The sequence below is a fragment of the Lontra canadensis genome, unplaced genomic scaffold, assembly GCF_010015895.1.
Source record: "Lontra canadensis isolate GAN:19392208 unplaced genomic scaffold, GSC_riverotter_1.0 scaffold39, whole genome shotgun sequence".
NCBI classification, from domain to species: Eukaryota; Metazoa; Chordata; class Mammalia; order Carnivora; family Mustelidae; genus Lontra; species Lontra canadensis.
The window spans coordinates 15,772,953-15,793,752 of NW_022631033.1; the positions used below are offsets into that span (position 1 = coordinate 15,772,953).

The 20,800-nt window shown below is 39.0% G+C and overlaps 1 protein-coding gene across 21 annotated transcripts in view; it reads right to left on the reverse strand.

Moving 5' to 3' along the window:
• The window catches only part of SORBS2 (sorbin and SH3 domain containing 2), a 205,582-nt gene that overhangs the window by 19,302 nt on the left and 165,480 nt on the right, over window positions 1-20,800 (reverse strand). For 13 of the 21 annotated variants that reach the window (XM_032869929.1, XM_032869933.1, XM_032869932.1 and 10 more), the window contains 8 exons: window positions 19,301-19,350; window positions 17,224-17,408; window positions 13,304-14,884; window positions 10,296-10,384; window positions 9,104-9,150; window positions 4,621-4,735; window positions 4,408-4,536; window positions 2,184-2,387 (listed from right to left, as the gene is read on the reverse strand). In XM_032869929.1, coding sequence (XP_032725820.1) covers window positions 2,184-2,387; window positions 4,408-4,536; window positions 4,621-4,735; window positions 9,104-9,150; window positions 10,296-10,384; window positions 13,304-14,884; window positions 17,224-17,408; window positions 19,301-19,350 — 2,400 coding nt within the window. The remainder of the gene's footprint in view (window positions 1-2,183; window positions 2,388-4,407; window positions 4,537-4,620; window positions 4,736-9,103; window positions 9,151-10,295; window positions 10,385-13,303; window positions 14,885-17,223; window positions 17,409-19,300; window positions 19,351-20,800) is intronic. The other 8 variants (XM_032869943.1, XM_032869939.1, XM_032869945.1 and 5 more) reach the window with 1 other exon arrangement.

Genomic DNA, 20,800 nt, shown 5'->3' on the forward strand with positions numbered 1-20,800 from the left:
CTGCTCCTTTTATCGGACCATGGTGGGCAATACGTATGCTAACAGGTTCAAAGTGCTTAGCTTGACAATGGATTTGATTATGCTAACAGTGAAACCAAGTATCTGAGTTGCCTATATAACATAAATATACCTATAATACGAAAATCAAGAAATTATCTTTTCTCCTTAGAGTTGGACTCCACTACACTCAACACAGAAATAGTGTCAACATTTGAATCTCCCCTCACATAAAGATAGTATGTTGAGAAATGTGATTTGAGTGTGTCAAAGAGTGATTCAAGAGTCAATGAGTTCTTCTCTATTTGCAAATATCAGTTAGAAACTAGGATATATAATACTATAGTTCCTTTTCTGAAAATGATTGAGTTCAACACTCCTGAGAAGTTTCCTTCATTAAGCCAGTGATATCATAGCATAGATTACCAGATGGGATGAAACCATTAAGTATTTTTTTTTTCCAAATTATAGACATGAGCTTTTCAACATGTTTTCTTCCCAGCAGTTGAGAATAAACACTAATTAGTTATTAGTGAAATTTCTCTATTTATAAAATGTAAAACCTGGTGTTCTAAGAAAAAAAACCTAGGAAACTGAAAATACATTTAAATCATTCACAATCAAGATTAAAATGCTACAATCTATAATATTACATTGCCAGTATTAATTAGGACATTATGGAAGAATTTCTTACATGTTAAATAAGGCTTTGTAGATGCATGCTTATTCTTTCTTATAAAATTTTCTTTGAAGGTATGGCCTCTTTGAAATTTAGCTGGTAGTTCTTTTGAGATGACTGAAGGGTAATTAAGACACATATATGGATGAAGATTCTGATCTTTTCTTTTTATCAGTAGGAATGTGAAGCAAGGACATTGATCTCTAGAACTAACCTCTGGTAGTGAAATACACATCCTGAAGGAGCTTCTGAAAAACTTTATAATTAGACAAAATCAGAGAGTACCAAACTGTTCTATTACCCAATGATATTATCCAGTGATAAAGGATTGAAAGCAATTAACCAGCAACTGAAACCTAGTCTTCAAAGAGGAGTAGAATAAATAAAATGCCCTTTTAAAAGAGAATGCTTCTCTTGAGAGGGTAAACTCTGCGATCATTTACATATGTAAAATTCTTCTAGGCTCCTTGTCAAGGAGTACTTTGGGTCACCTGGGATGCTTTTTTGTACTGGGACATGATGACTTCACCCTTGAATAATGTTTGATACGTTGATGTTATTTTGTTAGCTCTAAATGATTTATTTTCTATGTCCCAGCCAAATTGGTTAATAAATTGTGCAAAATAAAATGTTCAAAATGCTGGGAAGTGGAACAGTTCCTTGGTAATTTTAAGTTTTACACTTGAAAGTTAATGAGAAGGAGAAAGAAATCCCTAAATACCATCCATGAGAAGAACACAACATATTATAATTCCATAGAAAATGAAGGAAAAATTCACACTGTAAGAAAAGTAGGAAAATAGCCTTTTCTAATTAATCAGTTCAGGAAGCAAAGTCCCTTTTAAGTTACATATTGAGAAAGATAATAATCTTCAGCTAATAGCTCAAGAGAGACAGTAGTTCTGGCACAAAATCACCCTAAACTTAATAACCAATGACATTTTCATTCAAACTAATAAGCAAACTGACTTACAAACCTTAATTAATTTTTTTCCTCTCTCTTTTTCTGTATTAAAAAAAAAAACAAGACTTTTATAGAATTTTGTCAACTTAATTACCATGCCTTGAGACCATTTTGAGACCTATCTATCTACATATACTTATATATATGACTTATACCTATTCAAATCCATGTAAAAGATGCACCTATAAAAATAAAATCAAGCTTTAGGAAAAAAATCAAGCTTCAGAAAAAATTTCAAAAAGCAGATACATGTGTATGTACACATGTATATATCGTATGAGATCACTGTGATACTAATGTTTTCTCCTTCAGTATTTTAATTCGAAAAATAAATTATAAAAATCCAGCATTAAACCTTTGTGCTAGCGCCCCTCAGTAGAAGAAACTATATTGACTTGACATGGCACGCACTTTTAGAAATATAACATATACATTTTGTGCTAGACTAGATTTGATGTTCTAGTCTAATGCCTAACGTCACATATTGACAATCTTACTTCAGGCTCCCAAGTATTATACCAATATGCTAGAATGTCTTCTTACCTTATTGGAACTTAAGCTGTGGATTCTATCACTAGAGTAGCTGTGGGGGATTGGAGGGTCGGGATAATCGTCAGCACCTGCGGTCAGATTCTTCTTGACAACTTCTACATAGGAAACAGGGAAGATGCCTTGTCTGCTGGTTCCTGGAATTTTACCTTCATACCAGTTTTGATCAACTCTTTTAAGAAGAATAACTCTATCTCCCTGTAATGAATATTAGGAAAATGCGTTATAAATAGAGATGTGATAACAACAACAAAAAAGTGTAATTGTCATGGTTGTCTCATAAACAGTAGTTTTCCGTTTGGGAAAAGTCTGATACCCCTAGTTATTGTTGTTGTTTGTTTGTTTTTGTAAGGAGAACACAAATAAACTGAGTTCACTCCTAATCACAGATCATCTACATATAGGCAATTTCATCATTCGTTCATGACATGAGAATCTTCCCTAGGGATACCTAGTTAATGGGAATGGGCTTACACATGTTCTTACACTGGTACCATGTGGAAGGACCCAAATCCGTTTCCTTAAAAAGCAGACTAGTTTAACAGGGAAAATCTCACTGACAGTAGCGTTATCCTATCACTGATGGGTTCAAGGGAATGTCCTCCTTCTGCAGGAAGTGCAGCTCAGCGCGCTCTGCTAGTGTGTCTGAAATGGACTGCGGAAATCAACCTCTGGAAGGGATGACGTTGAAGGGCACACTGCCTTTCTTCCTCGATCTACACCTGGTAAATAGCAGCAAAGAGTATGGCTAGCAGGACGGGGCAAAGATAGTCCCCTCCACAGCCAGGGCTGACCTCCACCTGCTTTGCGTTAAGATGGTGTAGCAATGCTGTCCATTCTCGCCGGTTGGGGACAACGCCAAGGTCGTCATTTAGACATTTTCACAGAGCCCCTGGCTTTAGCAATAATAGAACTTTCTACGGTTACCATTGCTACTACTGGCAGCGATCGTGCCAATGACACAAAACTCAGCTGAAATTTCGACCTGAAACCACGTGTGGCTCTGAAATAAATAGGCAAATTGTGGTTAAATGGCAGTAACTCTGCAGCCGCGTCCAGCAGGTGGTACGGAAGTCTGGGCTGCTGATGGGGCCTAGAGGAGGACAGAGTCAAAGCTTCAGCGCAGTAGGGTGACCTCCTTCAGGGGACGCTCAAGGCGCAAGTCTTCCTAGAGCCTGTCCCACACTGGCACTGGGCGGGACACACTGAAGAAAAGCAAATCTTTCTACTCTTAAAATCTGTACTGATTTTTCTCAGTCACACCCCACTGAGGCTAGGCTCCTGCTGGAGCTATAGATCGCATCGGTAGAAGATTCTCTTTCACTAGGAAATAGAAGCTGGTTGGGATCGTGAGAAGCTGTGTTGAGGCTGGAGGGGGGGACAAGAATTGATTGGACCAGAGCGCAGAGGGGAGAAGGCTCTCCCAGGATAAGAACAGTGGGGCTTCTCTTCCTTGCTCCTGGCTAAGGACTGCCCTGAGGGACAATGAGGTTCTAGAACCACCGTACGGGTGACTCTCCAGCCTTTCCTCTGCGCAGACTGTGCTTGCTGCCAGCATACGAACATGACGGCTAAGCTTCACAGAACGAGAATCGTTCATTTGCTCTTTCTTCACTGCGTAAAGTTGCTTCAAGTCAAGAGGCTCTTCCTGACATTCTTCAGAAGAGCTCCTAGAACTGGGTAAGTTGCTAGTGGAATCTGGGTCGGTCCTGAGGCCCAGAGGGTGCTGATCAAGGCAGGAGCACTGCGCAAATGACTTCTCTGAAAGGCTCCGGCGCGAGAAGTACCTGCATTATGTGAGGACCGTTCCTTCATGCCAAGATAAAATTAAATGTGGGAACAGTATTTTTTTTTTTTTAAATTGAATAATAAAGCAGCAGGGCAACAATATTTCGAGGTGCATGAAAGTGTTCTTTTCCTTTTGATGTTTCCACAGAGAGAGGTCTGGGAGATTTAACCCCAGGTGCCCCTCGGAGAGGAGTCGGAGCCTGCCCTGCTAAGCCCAGGAGGGAAGGTCGCTGCGAGAAGCTTTGTGTCCTGCAGGGGACCTCATCTGGAAGGACACAGGAGCCTGGGTAACGGCACCTGGGGGTGGTCTTATAGAGTCCTTTGTAGCACGTGGGGGAAGCACAAAAATGTCTAAGAAAAAGGTAACCTATTTTAGTTTTGAAAATAAGAGCCTTTCAAAAGGCGCTGTTGGAGAAAACAGCCGGGGTACCTTTCTCAGCGATAGCTCCACATTTGTGTCAGCGCTGAAATTATATTTGGCCAAAGCTTCTCCGATTTCTCCAGGCTGCGCTGGCGGAGGGGGTCTTGCAGGCTGTGCTTTTTCGGGAGGTATGAGTTTCTGCGAAGGAAAACAGGGACTTAGCCTTGATCTGTGGTGAGTCTGGAAGCAACTACCACGGAAGAGGGAAAGGAAAGGACCTACCTCGACGTAGGAGATTGGGAAAATGCCCACTCTGCCATGGTGCTCTCCCTCATACCAATTTTGATCTATTTTCCTGAGGATGTAGACAGTATCTCCTTTCTTAAATGACAGCTCCCTGGAAGAGACAGGTTTCAGTGGGTTTTCCCCCGAAGTAGAGCAATGACTGGTGAGATCAACACTCTCTCTCGATTGGCATTTGGCTGAGAAATATACTGTCCCTATTAAATAATCTGCCCAGCCCAGGTACGTAAGGATTTTCCTTGCAAACTCTTAGAATTCACTGATCACATTACAACGTAAGAAGTGATCTCAGAAGAGAACAAGTGTAAACATCACATTGGATATAAATTACGGGCATATGAGATTTAAAGGCAGGGACAGGCGACTGCTGTGTCATCAGGAGGTTATCGTGGAGGAGCAGTGAAGTTTGGTATAATGGTACATGAGGTCTGCACTGATTTCATTTGTCCTGAAGGTGGTCAGCTAGTTAGCGGGGTAACTGACGTCTCTCTTCCTGTCTCCTTTTGATGTGCTAAAGCTTACAATAAGGAAAATCAATATTTAGCTGTAGCACAGAAGGACCATCACCAGAAAATTGTTATTTATGGGTCCTTGAAGCTGGTTGTCAGGCATTTAAGTGGAATGTTTTGATCAGGAATGTGTTTTGTGTAAAGATAAAGATCTTTTGTTCTTTAGTGGAGCACAGAGAGAAACATGTTTTGAGTGTAAAGACATACACGGATTGCTTGTTGCCTACTTTGTACCTTTTTTAAAAAAGATTTATTTATTTACTGGAGAAAGAGAGTGCACATGAGCTGGGGGGAGAGAGGCAGAGAAGCAGACTCCCCACTGAGCGCAGAGCCTGGATGTGGGGCTCAGTCCCAGCGCCCTGAGATAATCAATAGAATGAGCCACGCAGGCACCCCTAGATCTTTTTCTTTTAAAGATTTTATTTATTTGATATCTATAGAGAGAGCACAAGCAGGGGGAGTGGCAGGCAGAAGGAGAGGGAGAAGCAGGCTTCCCGCTGAGCAAGAAGCCTGATGCAGGGCTCGATTCCAGGACCCTGGGACCATGACCTGAGCTGAAGGCGGACGTTTAACTGACTGAGCCACACATGGTGCCCCTTGTTTTTAAAAAAATAAAAATATTTTCAAGATGGTAACTATGGTTTTCCATCTGGGCTCTTTCAAAGAAGAAGCTTATTTACCTGCTTTTTCCTAAGCCGGTAAATGTGGATAATGTAATTTTAAGTTCTAAAGACATTGATTATTTTGGAGAATTCACGCCTGCCTGCTCACCCTCACTGCGTCTGTTTTTCACGGCTTCGTTACCCAGGGAATTGTGTCTGTTTGTTGTTTTGTCTCCATAATTATGTTTTGTCGGAGGACACTTATTTCCCATCTTTTCTTGAGAGCCCCACTTTCCTAGACATCGGCCTTCCCACTCTTGGATCTTCTGCATTATTTCATTCAGAACGTGGAGTTGGGTTGTTTATTGATGCCGAATAGATAAAGGAGAGGCAGGTAGATGTCAGATGTAGAATATTTCTTATTGATTAAAAGAATTAATTGGAAAAAAGATGTTGCATATTAAAAGAATGATTGAGCAATTAGAAGTGCTAAAATATTCACACTGAAAGTGCAGGGGCACCTGGGTGGCTCAGTGGGTTAAGCCTCTACCTTCAGCTTGGGTCATGATCTCAGGGTCCTGGGATAGAACCCCGCATCGGGCTCCCTGCTCAGCAGGGAGCCTGCTTCCTCCTCTCTCTCTGCCTGCCTCTCTGCCTACTTGTGATCTCTGTCTGTCAAATAAATAAATAAAATCTTAAAAAAGAAAAAAAAAGAAAGTGCATTAAATTTTCAGTAACCCTAAAGACAAAGAAGATTCACAGAGCCTCAATGTAGTATTTCCCTGTTTTATGAAGTGCCTGATGTAGGAAACAAAAAGCAAAATATTTAATGTTTACAGTCCAACAGCTTTCTTAGCACCAGGTGTGTTTTGTGTCTGGAAAGGAGACTAGGAAGCTTTAGCTTTTTGTTTTTAAATGTCAATTAGAGAAAACTAACTTTTTCTTTTCAATGTGAAAAGAAATCAAATCTATTTTTAAAGGTTTGTGTTTAAAATTTTGAAGGCTTCTAGATAAAGGACAGAAATCTCACTTAACAGTTTTCAAAACTGTGTCTCTCTCATCTCAGACCTAGATTTTCTGAGCCCCATTATAGTAAAGGTTGCTTCCTCCCTCCCCTAAACCTTTTGAATTGAGGCCATTGACAACCTTTGGAAATGACATTTTATCTCTTTTTCCTATTTTACAATTGAGAGATTACATTGGGTGAGTTACTGAGTTGCGTTTTTGTAAATTAAGCATTTTGCATTAGGGAAAGGAAAAATAGCTTTTAAAACCTATTTATTTAAAACAGATACATCTATCGGTTTCTTGTTTATAAGATGTTAGGCACAAAAAGCACTACATCTAGCTATTAATTAAGAGTATTTCCAGTACATTCAGTGCTTCTGGGGGTGCGAGCCTTTTAAAGCTGCACAAGTCGTCCATAACCTCGATTTTTGTGTCATATAGGGCGACTACACTGGGGACTGACTGCTCTTTACATTTCCTGAGAACAGAACCAGAGGAATATGGTTAAGCAGCCATCAGACCAGCTTACTCATGGTATGTGGGAAGCGTTTTTTGTTTCTGTTTTTGTTTTTTACAAAAAAATATGGGTTGGCTTCCATGGGTGGTTATTGGATCGACTGCTCTGAAGGCTTATGCAATTCGATTTTGCAGGTGTTGAAAGATTTTCATGAAAGGTGGGGGATGGCATAGACAATCATTCAGAAAGGCTGTGCCATTTGCCAGCCTTGAACCTTTGCTAACTCAGAGCTTCTGCAATGAGGACAGGGCCTTGGAGGATGGCGGAAAGCTTGGCACTTGGAGCAAACAAAATCCAGCGACACAGTGAACACCCCAAACACTTCCCTCAGCACTGTACATCATCTTTCTCCCAAAGCCTGTTTTTTATTAAGCTTTCTTAAAAAGCTGAGGGCCCTGGGTGGATACCTTTCCTATGTTATGTGCCCCCGTCATTCCTCAGGGTTTCATACATTCTGATTTCTTGTCACAAGGAAGAAATGAAATTTACATGTTCTAAGTCATTATTTTGTAAAATTGGCATGTATCATACAAATCATCACACTGTATCCAAAGAGCACGGTCATAGCTACTAGAGTGTAGTACAAACAAAGCAGATGTTACTTATGTCATCAAAAAAAAAAAAAAGGGTAGGTAAGCTTTCCTTCAGGATTTTTTTAAACACTAGTTTTAAGCCATCTTAATTTCTAGATAGCATTTTCCTATTTAGTTCATCCACCAATTCAGCAGTATTACCCACGTCTGAGTGATTTTATTTTTTGTATGTCTAATGGCAGAGACAGTTTCTAGAACTATTAATTGATTAATATAATATTAATATACATTTTTATGAATAAAATATTTTATTATTATAAATATTCTGTCTGAACAACACAAAATAATTTAATGCCAATATTCAACTGTTTCAATACCTTGAATTCTAATGGAGATCAGAGTTTCTGAAATCAGGTCTGTACACATGGGCCATGACAGATCTGGAAGTTTCCCTCCTATTTAAGCCTCTTTATGTGCTTAGTACTAACACATGCCCATCTGATTAACAAGTTCCCAAGTACAAAAGGCCAAAAAAAAAAAAAAAATTACTGCCCCACAGGAGTATGAAAACACCAACATCAAAAGACCAGAGGTGAGGGGCGCCTGGGTAGCTCAGTGGGTTAAAGCCTCTGCTTTTGGCTCAGGTCATGATCCCAGGGTCCTGGGATCGTGCCCCGTGTTGGGCTCTCTGCTCTGTGGGGAGCCTGCTTCCTCCTCTCTCTGCCTGCCTCTCTGCCTACTTGTGATCTCTGTCTGTCAAATAAATAAATAAAAATCTTAAAAAAAAAAAAAAAAAAGACCAGAGGTGAAAATTTTGCTCAGAATCTCAATGTTAAAGTGTTAAGACATGGAGGTTTGACTATGGGAATCTTTGTTCACTGTTTTACTCTTCTACCCTGCAAACTATCCTGGATATGGTTGGATAAATAAGTGTTATCAAATTCTCTCAGGTAGTGTTTACTCACCAACATTTTACTTTTATTTCATTCTTGACACAAAAATTCTAGAAACAAAGATTCTTAATATCACTTTTGTTTTCCAATCCTTTTGAACTCATGGTGCTCTAACATGTTGAGTGTCATTTAAAACTCAATGTTTGTCAATTAAACTTCAGATGAAAATGAAATCAACCCCATCCCAGTTAATTGTGAAGAAAACACTAATTACAGCCAACTGCTCAATTGGGACTTAGACCTTATTTGTGATACATCTCACTGCAATATTTACCTCTTAAATATTACTGAAGTATTTAAGCCACCCTAAATTGTATAATATAACACTTATCTTACTTACTTAGATGTCTGAGCTTTAAAATCATAAACAGCTTTTGCAGGCAATTTCTGAAAGGGAAGGTAAACAATTAGCACTCACTTACAATTTGGATTTTTTTTTCAAGAAAGTAATTTCATGTGAATCAAAGGGAAATGAAATCACAAAGAATGATGAAACATATGTAAATCCTTTATGCAATTTATCAATCAACCAATTAGTCCTTCATTTAGGTATTTAAGTGATAACAGGAACATAGTAGATGACTTTTTCATCATAACCACTGAATATCATATTTCATCTTAGAAACTAGGGAAGATGAATAGGGCTCTGCCAAGGGTTCTGTCCCAGGGATGAATCTGGCTTTTCCCGGGATAATGCCGAGGGTTAGTTGTTCTAGGTTCTACGTATCGACATAACTCCTTCAGAATCATAATCAAAAGACTGGAAAGAGTCACGAAGGAGACCATCAATCCCTTTTACTAAATAATTATCAACATAGTAGCAAAGAAATCTTAGCCCAGTTATCACTGGGAAGCTAGTTAGTGACCCAAAGCACAGACTGGATCATCTTGAGCACATGGTAAACCAGCCTTTTGGTCATAATAAGACGTGATACACACTCTCCTTCAATCACCCTATTCCCCACAGCTAGCCACTCCAGATCTTCCTTCTCCACTTCCCAGTAATCCCCTCTCCCCCACTCTCTGTCCTCAAGATTCTGTGAACTTCAGGCAACCTGGAACATTCTTGACTTCTCTGGGGTCCCACAGGCTCTAGACTATAGAAGACACAGCCTAGTGATTCTCCTGGATTGACTGCCAGTCTGAGACCTGCTTTCAGCTGCCATCAAACAGCTCCAAGATAGCACGCACCAGAGCTCCGGCCCTGAGCCAGGGCCACGGACAAAGAGCTAGGCCATTCCTAGGAGCCTCAATTTTTCAGAGATGTTCTCCAATAAAAGCAGGCCAGCAAAAATCGTTATGTCCAATTTGTATGGCTTTGCAACACAGATGACCTAGGGCTCTCCCCTACATCAGTGGGGACATTTGTACAGGGAAATCTTCCTCTGTGGGGCAACCCAGTTCGAGACTCTAGCAGAGCTCCGTTGTTCATGCATGGGTGTCAGTTCAAGACTCAGAGAAGCCTCGCAGCTGACAAGTGCTTTGCCAAATACGCTGCAGAAAAAAGACTCAAGTAGCACTAAACACACCACCTCTTTTTCCGGAGTTCCTCTTCTTTCCCGAGGTGCGCTTCTCCCCAGGTCAGTCATGGTGGATGCATAACTTCTAGGGGACTCGTGGTCTGTGGGAGAGGACAGGGCCGGAGTGAGTATCCACTTAATTAAAAGCTGACCCTTTTTGCCATTTTCCTGGTGGCAACTATTTTCTCCTTCAGATTTCGAGAGACACCACAATGGAAGACATGGGTATAAAACTCATAGGTCATTACAAAGTTGCGAAAAAAGACACAAAACCAGCACATTTCAAAACGGACAAATATCCGAGGTGGCAGAAGTGTTCTAATCACACATATAATTGTTACATTGTTGATGTATTTATGCTGCAGCACTCGTTGTAGACAATTCATAGTCCTGGGGATTTCCCATCTCAAAGACTTAATACTTTCTTTTCCTTTTGCTCTATGGGACCGATAGAAGATGGACAATTTGAAAATAGCAAGAGTTTACAAAAACTAAAACATTTTGTGGAACAATTTAAGAATGCAGTAATGAAAAAGAAAATATAAAAAAAGAAAGTACGCTGATGGCAGAACTATGGATGTGTCTCTTCCCCCAGCCCTTCTTGCTGCCCCCTCTCCTCATTAAATCTAAGATGTCATTTAAAGGGTTAAAAACTTTGTATCTTTTGCCCTCCCTTTTGCTCAAGTACCTTATCAGAAAGTATTTTTTATTCCAAGAAACAAAGGGATAAAAATTCTCTAAACAGACAGTATCGTATTGGTTGCCAAACTGCTTTTGAAATACTGAATTGTTTCTGTTCACCTTAAAACAAAGTATAAATAGTTATATTACAAAATTGTGATTACAAGTATCTCTTAATGGTCTCATACTTTACACATTGATATGTGGAAATGTAACTAGAGGCTAAACGTACCCCAGTAATTTCTGTTAAAGAATTCTACCAGTATACCTGGGTCAAAATTAGTAAATTCTTTCTCTTAGCCTTTAATAAATTTAGTTATATTGGTTAACAAGAAGCATTAAAAGTAAAATAAATACAGCCATAAAGGAATTTAAAATGCCAATTCATAAAAGGAAAGCATTGTTTAAAAATTTTGACAGCTTTGACTATAAGGAAGAATTGTCTGCTTAAAAGCAGGTGGGATATCAGTTATGTGACAACATAAGGATAAAGGTCTAACTCTCTATTAGTTGTGAATTCCAAAGTCTTTAGGTTTAATAAGGTAGCATGGCCACAAATATTTCAGGTAAAACTTAATCGGTTATTTTCAAGAGTGAGAGAGGATTATGTGCCATTTATTTTCTGTTTTAAATCATATACTTTTACGATCATAGGGCTCTCATACCGATCATTAAATTGTAAATTACTTTTGCTAATCCTTGGAATATAAACTATTTTTCAACTGGGCTAAACAAAGTTGGAAAGTAAATATTTTATTTCATCAAATGCTTCTCGAAGTTCCCTCAAATCATGTTTCAATAATGTACTCTACCTGTGCATAAAATTTAGAAGGGATGATTATTATTCATCTACCTAACTGAATAACTGGAATTGTCCAATATTGGGAAAAGGTAGCTAATTAATTAAAAACTTAAACTATGACATCTCAATCTCAATAGGTAAAATTTCAAACTGTAGGCATTGATTTAAAAAATTCTAGTTTATTATTTTTGAAGCATGTTGTATAGTATAAATGAAAGCAAAGATAAACACTAATAAAATGAGCAAATGTGTGCAATGGCAGTTAACATACTACATTAATATGAAATTTGATTTTTTTTAACTATAGAGATTATATTCTAGACTATAAAATCTGAATTACTAGGAGTTTGAATCTCTTTTCTCCTATCTACTCCCTAAGTGACTTTGGTCAAATCTCGTCTTCCCTGGGTCTGAACTATAAAACAATGCTTATAATGACACCTATCACCTAGGTTCAGGCCGGTGTTAATTAGATGACATTTGTAAAACACTTTGCAGTGTTCCGTGCATAGAAGACTATTGATAATCCAAATTTCAGCATGGAATATTCTTTCCAGCTTCTTAAAATTTACATAATAAACAGATGTGCTTTAAGAATTAACCAAAAGAATTGTATAAAGATTGTATGAAAAATGCCCAAACACCCCCGAAAATCTCAAAAAAGTCCTCTGCATTTGAACTGTTATTTGTCCTTGTGTTGCCACTTCAAGGTGATAATTCATCTATGACAATGGACTTGGGAATCACTTTTTACCTACATGGTCTAATTCAAATGTCAGTATAAGATTCTTTTAGCAGAAATAGAAAACAAATAAATTAAGATATGGAAAGGCAGAGAAAATGAAATACACTGAGTGATGGAGATGAGATTTCTGTATATATAGCTTAAAGATGCATTCACAAAAATTCTGTCTCATTATGTCCTTTAAATGAAGAAAGTCTAAACAAATCCTATTCTTTTCTCATTGACCATCAATTACTACATGACATACTTCAATTTTGCTTCCTAAGTGTTTTGATGTAGTACCTTTACATTGCATGTAAGCAAATTATTTATTGAATATAACTTTATAAAGTTAACGTAAAAATCAAGAAAAAAGCTATTTGTTAAGTTACTGGTTTTGATTCACTTTACCACAAAAAAAGAGTTGTCAGTCTCTTAAGGATACTGATACTCAATCATGGTCTCTGTCTTGGAACCCTCTTAAATTGGTAAAATAAGTTCAATTTGGTGTTTTGATGTACGTGGTTGCAGCCCTAACATTAAGCTACAAGATGTTTTTCCCTTTTGATTTTGAATGAGTAAATTTTTGTGAATTAGTGATCACTTTAAGCCACACATGGAGCACAGATAGCACATGGGCAAATGAGACGATCTAGTAAGACCCGTTTGCACAACAAGCATTTGCTTCAAAAAACACGTAACAATGCCAGGTGGTCTCCCGGCTTAGGAATGATGAGATGTAGGAATGGAAGGTGAGAGAGCTGGATGGCGGGTGTCTGAACCACAAAGAAAAAGAAAGAAAAGCTCATCCACCTTGGAGACTCCGTGCACTGTCATGGTCTTGGTGACGGTAGTTGGCGGTGGTGGTGTCCATGTCTTGGAAAGAGGCACTGTGAGGCATTCTCCCACAATCATTCTGGTACAACGGACGATGCATAGCACCGTCTTGAGGCAGTGGGTGGAAAGGCTGGTGCATGGGGCTCCTTCTCAGAGCTCTAAGTGACGAGTTCCTCTCGGGGATATCTGGCAGAAGCTCACTGATGAGACGGTGCAGGATGCTGTTGTCCGGCAAACTTCCCCTTCTCTTTTCAGCTTTAATCTGGTCACAAATGTCTTTAAGGGCAGAGTCCAGAGCCTCAAATACAGAAGCTTTACATTTTGCCTTTTCAGTCTGTTTTTTGGGCGTTGAATTTTTTTTCCTCCGGAAAGGCACGGGACTGACCAGAAATGCAAGCTTAGAGAGCCCAGGGTCCATTTCTTGTCTTCTGGGCTCTTCGGTGTTCTCGTGTTTGGCTCTTTCGTGTTTCAGCATCGTGGTGAACCGGGTGTAGGAGGCCGGGCATCTGCCTTTGCAGGAGCTGATCAGGTGTCGGTGATGGTGATGGTGGTGATGGTGGTGATGGTGGCTGGACCCGTAGAAGCTTTCAGAGGACGTGAAAGAAAAGTGATCGAAGTCGCTCTCGCTGCAGAAGGACGATCCTTCAACGTGAATGTAATCACTGTGGTCAGACACGACACCGTCCTGGTCGCTATCGGAGAACTCCACGTGTGCTCTGGGCTGCTCGTCACTGGTGACCTCGATATGAATCGGTACCAGGGCTTGGGGCTCGTAGCTCCGCTGCATATGCGAAGCGTGTCTGCTCTGACCTTCTTCCTCCAGCAAAGACTCAATGGAAAATCGCCTCTTGGGACATAAACCATTTTGTTGAGCTTCTAGGCTGATGGGAGATAACATTTCGTCTCCTAAATTGGGCATGGACTTGGACTTTTGAATCAGCTTTTCGAATTCAGAAATGCGGGTGGGGACCATGTCCCTGGGCACCTCCTCGGTGGAGGACTGGCTCCATCCGTGCAGCAAGCCCTTGTGCTGCTGCTCCTTCTCGTACTGCATTATCCTCGACTTGACGGAGCAGATCACCTCGGACGCCATCAAATCCTTGCGGTTAATGCGATGCATTTTCCTGTACATTTTGAGGAACCCCGGGGCGTTGTGGGCTGACCTGTGCCGGAGCCTTGACCTGCCGTTACTCCGACCCTCCTGGATGTAGGGGGAGGCCCACGCTATAGAACAGCTGTCCTTGGAGTCCTCTTCACATAACAGAGAACCCATACTCTCTGACTTGGTCTTGGGGTCGGGGAAGCTATCGCAGTCGTCGTTTAGGAGATCGTCACAGCTGCGGGATTTGATTTTGGGGGACACCGTTTCCTCAGTGCTGCTCCAGACCTCTGCATTCTGTCGGGCCATCTGCCAGCCGTTCTTGAAAGTAATGGCCCTCTGTGAGTCACGAGGGACATCCAAATGCTGTCTGTAAGCGTTACAGTAATCTAACTCATTGGAGGGGTTGCCGTTGAGCCCTGAGTAACTGTAAAGGGACGGACATATATCATCCCCACCTTTTAATCCAGGGCAGCGTGGTGGAAGAGAGACATTTGGAGAAGTTAAAAGGTTCACAAAGAGGAGAGCGTGTCACTTAGCAACAGACAGCACAGCAAAGAGAAAGAAGTTAGCATGGTTTGATCTAGACACCGACTGTTAAACATGTAGCTTCAACTCTAGAGAAAAAAGCCAGATTCTAAAGCAAGGTAATACTTTCTCAGTGAAGGTAGCTTTGCAGATATGAGAGTCAACAAAACACTGTATAAAAGGTAATGTAGCAAATCTACCTATTTTTATGGTGTTCACACATCTTCCGGCAAACACGGCGAACCTCGAAAGCTAATCTATAGCATGCCTGGGTTGTCATTTCAAGTTTGAACAATTAAGGCCAAAAGTGCTACCGATTTAATCAACTTAATACGGTCAGGATTTGAGTCTCAGTTGATTCATAACGACAGAGAATAAGAGTAATTTATAAATTTGCTTTTAAGCGCCAGTCCCATAACTGTACCAAATAATTTTTCATGGGCATTAGATGCAAAAAGGGTGATACAAATTTTCTAAATTTGCAAAACCAAGATGTTGTGTACTGTTGCTGCTAATATGTTTCCAAGGGAAAAAAACACAAGTGGAACCTCTTTAAATAAATGAATTTACCTCTTTAATTGCTCCACTTTTAACCTCTTATGAGGCAGGTTCTTATAAGGTAAGGGGATATAATATAAAACTTCCTTCAGAGGTAAACACATCTTGCTTTTTTCCAGGGAGGTTTTTTTTTTTTTTTTAAATAATTTGCAATTTGGTAATAGAGAGCTAAAACTGACCTCAATTTAGAAGATGTTTGGAAAGACTCTTTTGCTGTGCTGAGTTCACTAATAAATAAATGACCAAATTACATCTAATGGGAAATTTCCTTCTTAGAAGGGAACCTCATGAAGGAAAATATCTGTATTGATTCCTGCCTTACAATCTTACCCACATTTTTCAAAAGCAGATTAGCACATTGAATAGATATGTAATATCTGGGAAAAGAAGTTGATTTAACACTCTCTGGGATAAAAAACAATTACCTAAATTAATCAGAATCCTTTTAACTTTTGGGTGCTATCCAAGTATAATGAATCAGTGGTATTTCATGAATTATTTATTTTCTTAAGGCATTCATTTGCATAAATGAGTAGAATCTGATCCAAGCATCTCAGTGAATTTGATGAAAGGCATCATGAGAGGGTCTCACTCCTTCTGAACGTTCCGGATAATATGCACAGTTTTACTGGGAAGATGGTTAGTGCCTCCCACCCACCCAGAGTCCAGTCGTCCAGACCTGCCTGTCTTCTGCCCATAGACCAGCTACTGCTTAGCTTTAATCACCACATGGCAACACTTTAAGCGCTTACGTTTGATAAGTGTAGCTGAGTCTGTGCTGTATTATGGAAACCTCTGTTAGAGCTCAAGTTTGTCACACACTTCAAATTCCTTTGGTATTTTGTTTCAAGCCTAGGAGACTGGGGGAGATTGTGGGACCCCAAATGTGGTATGGCCTCAGATACTTGCACATGCCATTTCAAGCCTCAGTCTCCATCTTGGGAATGTTCTGGTTAGCCCAGCAATAATGCACTGAACGGTCTTTCAGAGACCTGGAGGAGAGACTTGCCCTCTCTCAACACAGCTCATCTAATTTACAGAGAGGAGACAGGCCATATGGAAAAATGACTTGGTGTTATCTCAACTTTTCTAAGTATGGCTTGAAACCAGTTAGGTCTTACTGGTGGAATGTTTTGAATCAAACACAATGTTCCGTGCGGAACACAGATATTCTACTGTCTATATAAATGTTCACCAAAATATAAAACAGATTACTAAAGAAATAACTTTACCGGTCAGACACATTTTTATCTAGAACTAAAAAAAAAAAATAAAACACACCCAAATCAAAGTGTTTTAGGCAACAACGTTCTTGGTTGCTACTTCCAGTTCCTAGTCTAGAAATGTGATTAACTTTGCTGGCTGTAGTAACACTAGAACATTTTTGACAGTATGCAAATATTTATAAATGTAATCTTTTACTAGACCGACAGTAAGTTAGATCCTTCGAATTTGTTCAAGAAAAACCCACAAATGGATTATTTGGAGGAAGAAAGCGTCTTGAGGCTAGATGGAGCCATCAAATGGCCCGCCAACTTGACCTAGTCTGTGTAAAAAAGAGAAATTACTGTTTTGAAACCAAATTGTATTCAAGATGCTGTATTTAAATGTTAACTCTTTCTGAATGGTTATCTTGGAACAGCCCTCACACGGTACCCTCGATTAAAGTTAAGCTAGTAAATTGCTTACATGTCAATCTATGGTCGCTCACCTTTTGCTCTTGAGGGGGAAGGAGGAGAAGAACTGATGAAAGACTTTGTCACGGGGCCGCCTGGTCCCGGGAGGTCCGCTCGCCCCGGGCTGGTCCTGCTCGCACTCGGATCCAAGCCCCTGGGCTGCCCCACCGCAGGCTCGCTCTTCCTCCTTTTCCTAAAGTCACTGGCCATGCTCGCAGAACTAAAAGAAGGAATCGGCTTGGTTTAGGCTGGCGTTGGAGGAGGTTCCCCTGTGACTCAGAAGGACTGATGGGAAGCGTTAGCGACAGAACGTCTCTTCCCTCACTTCCCCCAAACAGCAGTTTTAAGAATGCATTCCTTGCTACTAAACACTATTTCTTTATAATCCTCTCTGTAAAAAAATTCATAGACTGTGGTTTTTTTTTTTTAGAGAAGTGTTAGGTTTACAGAAAAATCGATTGGAAAGTACAGAGAGTTCTCCTAAGCTCCCTTTCCTCGTGCACACATTTTCTCCCATCGTGACATTGTCTGTTCCTGGGATGTGTTTGTGACAGCTGATGAACCATCTTGACTCATTATTACTAAATGTAATTAAAGTCCGTAGTTTATGTTAAGGCTGTTTCCCACCGAAGTTCCTGATTTTAAGATTTCTCTGTGTCTTTTGGCGGCGTGATAGCTCCTTTCTCTTTATTGCTGAAAACTGTTCGTTCATATGCATGCACAAATTTCTATCTCAACTCACCTACCGGACAGTATTCTGGTCGCGTCAAGTTTTGGCAGTTATGAATAAAGCTGTTACAAACATCCATGTGCTGGTTTTTTTGGGGTGTGTGTGGCTATGTGTTTATAATCATGTTTTATTTTTATTTCTTTGAAAGTACTGACCTTAAGTATGTTTAATTTTTTGCATATTTTTATTATTAATACATAAGGTATGATTTGTTTCAGGAGTACAGGTCTGTGATTCATCAGTCTTATACAATATGAAACAAAGTCCATAATCCAGTCACCGCATCCCGCCCGACCCCTCCCCTCTGGCAACCCTCAGTTTGTTTCCTGAGATTAAGAGTCTCATGGTTTGTCTGCCTCTGTGGTTTCCTCTTGTTTTGTTTTTTCCTCTCTTCCCTTATGATCCTGTGCCTTGTTTCTTAGAATATAATAATGTTTTGAAATAAAAAAAAACTCCTTTTAGTGCAATATGTTGTGACTGACCATTCAGTGTTGTGATTTGTGCCACGTATCTTTTCTCTCTAAAGAAGGAGTTCCCACAACATGCCACAGGGGAGGAAAAGACTCTGAAAAGGAAGACATCTGGTGAGACAAATTTCTCTTACCTCACGGTTTCCCTACGGCTTGTGGTTGATGTACAATGTGGCTGAGAGTTTGTATTAATCACCATTGCTATTGAACTGTGAATGAATTTCTGCAGTGCTATGAAGTAAGTGTGATATTTAAAGCCAACCATCAGAACTTATCTTGGCAGACTTCTAGAACAGTTAGGACTAGTGGTTCCAGATTATTCTGGTTCAATTCTAGTTTGTCTCTGCTCCTTGCCAATGGTGTGAACTTGGTAAGTTATAAGGCCTAATTTTAGTTTATTCAGAGATAAAGTGGGGAGGATAGCACTTAGCTCATTGTGGTATCTTAAGGATCAAATATGTTTATGTACTTAGAACGTCTAGTATATAATAAGACCCCATTTATTGTAGTAACAATGTTTCTGATTTATGTGGTGAGCATGTAATATATAGAACAAAATTTAGAAATTTTCTAGTAATTTATACATTTTTCAAATATACTATCATAAGCATCACCTAATAATATTGAAAATTAGATTTTATAATTCCCATTCAAAGAAAAGAAAACTGAGCTTAGAGGAGACAGGGAAGGGAAGAATTTCTCAGTAAAGGAATCCAGAATTATTTCATTTAATTTTTATAAACATATGAAATGATGTAAAAACAAAATGAAACAACTTCATAAAGTATGGTGCTCCATATAATAATGAGTGATAACATAATCCTCATTATTATTTTGCTGAGTAGCATTACTATTAAAAGAGAGATCACTGGTATATAATATTCTGGTTGCATGCTGCAATGATGTTCTTACCTAGTAGGTCTTTCCAGGCTTCTGTCTATAGAGGATTGATACAGGGAGGCCTGTTAAGATAGAAAAATAGTTCCATGAAAATTTTACCAGGGCAAAATTTCATTTGTCCTTGGACATTAAACTAGGTATCCTAAAAAAGAGTATTATAAAAGCTGAGATGAAAAATCCCATTTATCTTGATCATAAAAATGTCTTTCAAAGAGAAAACATGTAACCTGATTTCTACTTTCTTTCTATCTACTTTCTCTTTTGATATACCACACTGTATTTTTCTGCCTAACTCAAATTATCCACAGCCCAAACATTGCCTGGTGGAGAAAAGAAAAGTCGTTAAGCACTCCTTCATATAGGAAATAGACTGTAAATAGAAATTTTCTGCATCAAGGAATGGTTTGATGTTTAAAAAAATATTTGTTATCATCATTCAGCCCTTATACAATGTAAACCTTCTTTATAATTTTTCCGTTATGTTGCCTGGTATTCTTTTTAGAATATAACATTTAAGCAAAACTTGAGACATCTTTCCTCTGTCAACACAGACATGGCATCTTAATAATACCACAGAATTTGGTTTGAAATTAAACTAAACTGCCTGGTATTTAAATCAGGGGCAGACTGGCATCTTTCAAAATAATTAAGTTCAGGGTCGATTTAAAATAAATGATTAATAAACCAAAATGTAACCTTTTTTTTAAAAAAGAAGTAGATTTTTAAAATTTTCATGAGAACATCAACTCTCAATTGTAGGAATAAAGAAAAATAGAAAATACAAATTGATACATAATTCCAGATGCTTATTGTACACACCATTTTCATACTCAATTGTACTGCACTGAACAGTACAGTGAAATAGATATTAGGCAAAAATATTAGATAGGACTTTTTCACTCCCCACGACCATCTACCAGAATAAACATAGAAATATCTAAGGCAAGAGAGATCTGTATTGAGCTCTTGAGTATTTGAAATGACAATGCAAGATGAGCGAAAGTAGTTGTGGGGTGATGTCTAGAATGTACAGGGAAATGTATATACAAGTATATATGTGTGATATTATATATATAATATTATTATATATAAATAATATTATGATATTATATATATATATATATATATATATATATATATATATATAGTCTTGCTTTGGGGCATATTTGATAGTCAATTATTTATCCCAAACTTTGGTCTGATGAAGAACTGAAATTCTAGCTTGAAAATGTGCTTCCCTATGGAAGTTTAAAAATGTCAGCCCAAAAGAGCAGGATTTGACAGATTTTATCTAAAGTTCCCATCACATAGAAATATTTTACCAGAGTATTACAAACCCACTTGGTGGAAATTAAGCCACACTTTAAAAACTATTTCCATAACTTTATTTTCTACTTATAAATTAGCACCACTTAACCAATTAGAATATTAACATTCTTTATGTAGATTCTTTATGTAAATCAGTCTGACAAGCCCTCTTATGCGTAACTCTAAAATTGGTTCTGTTAATTA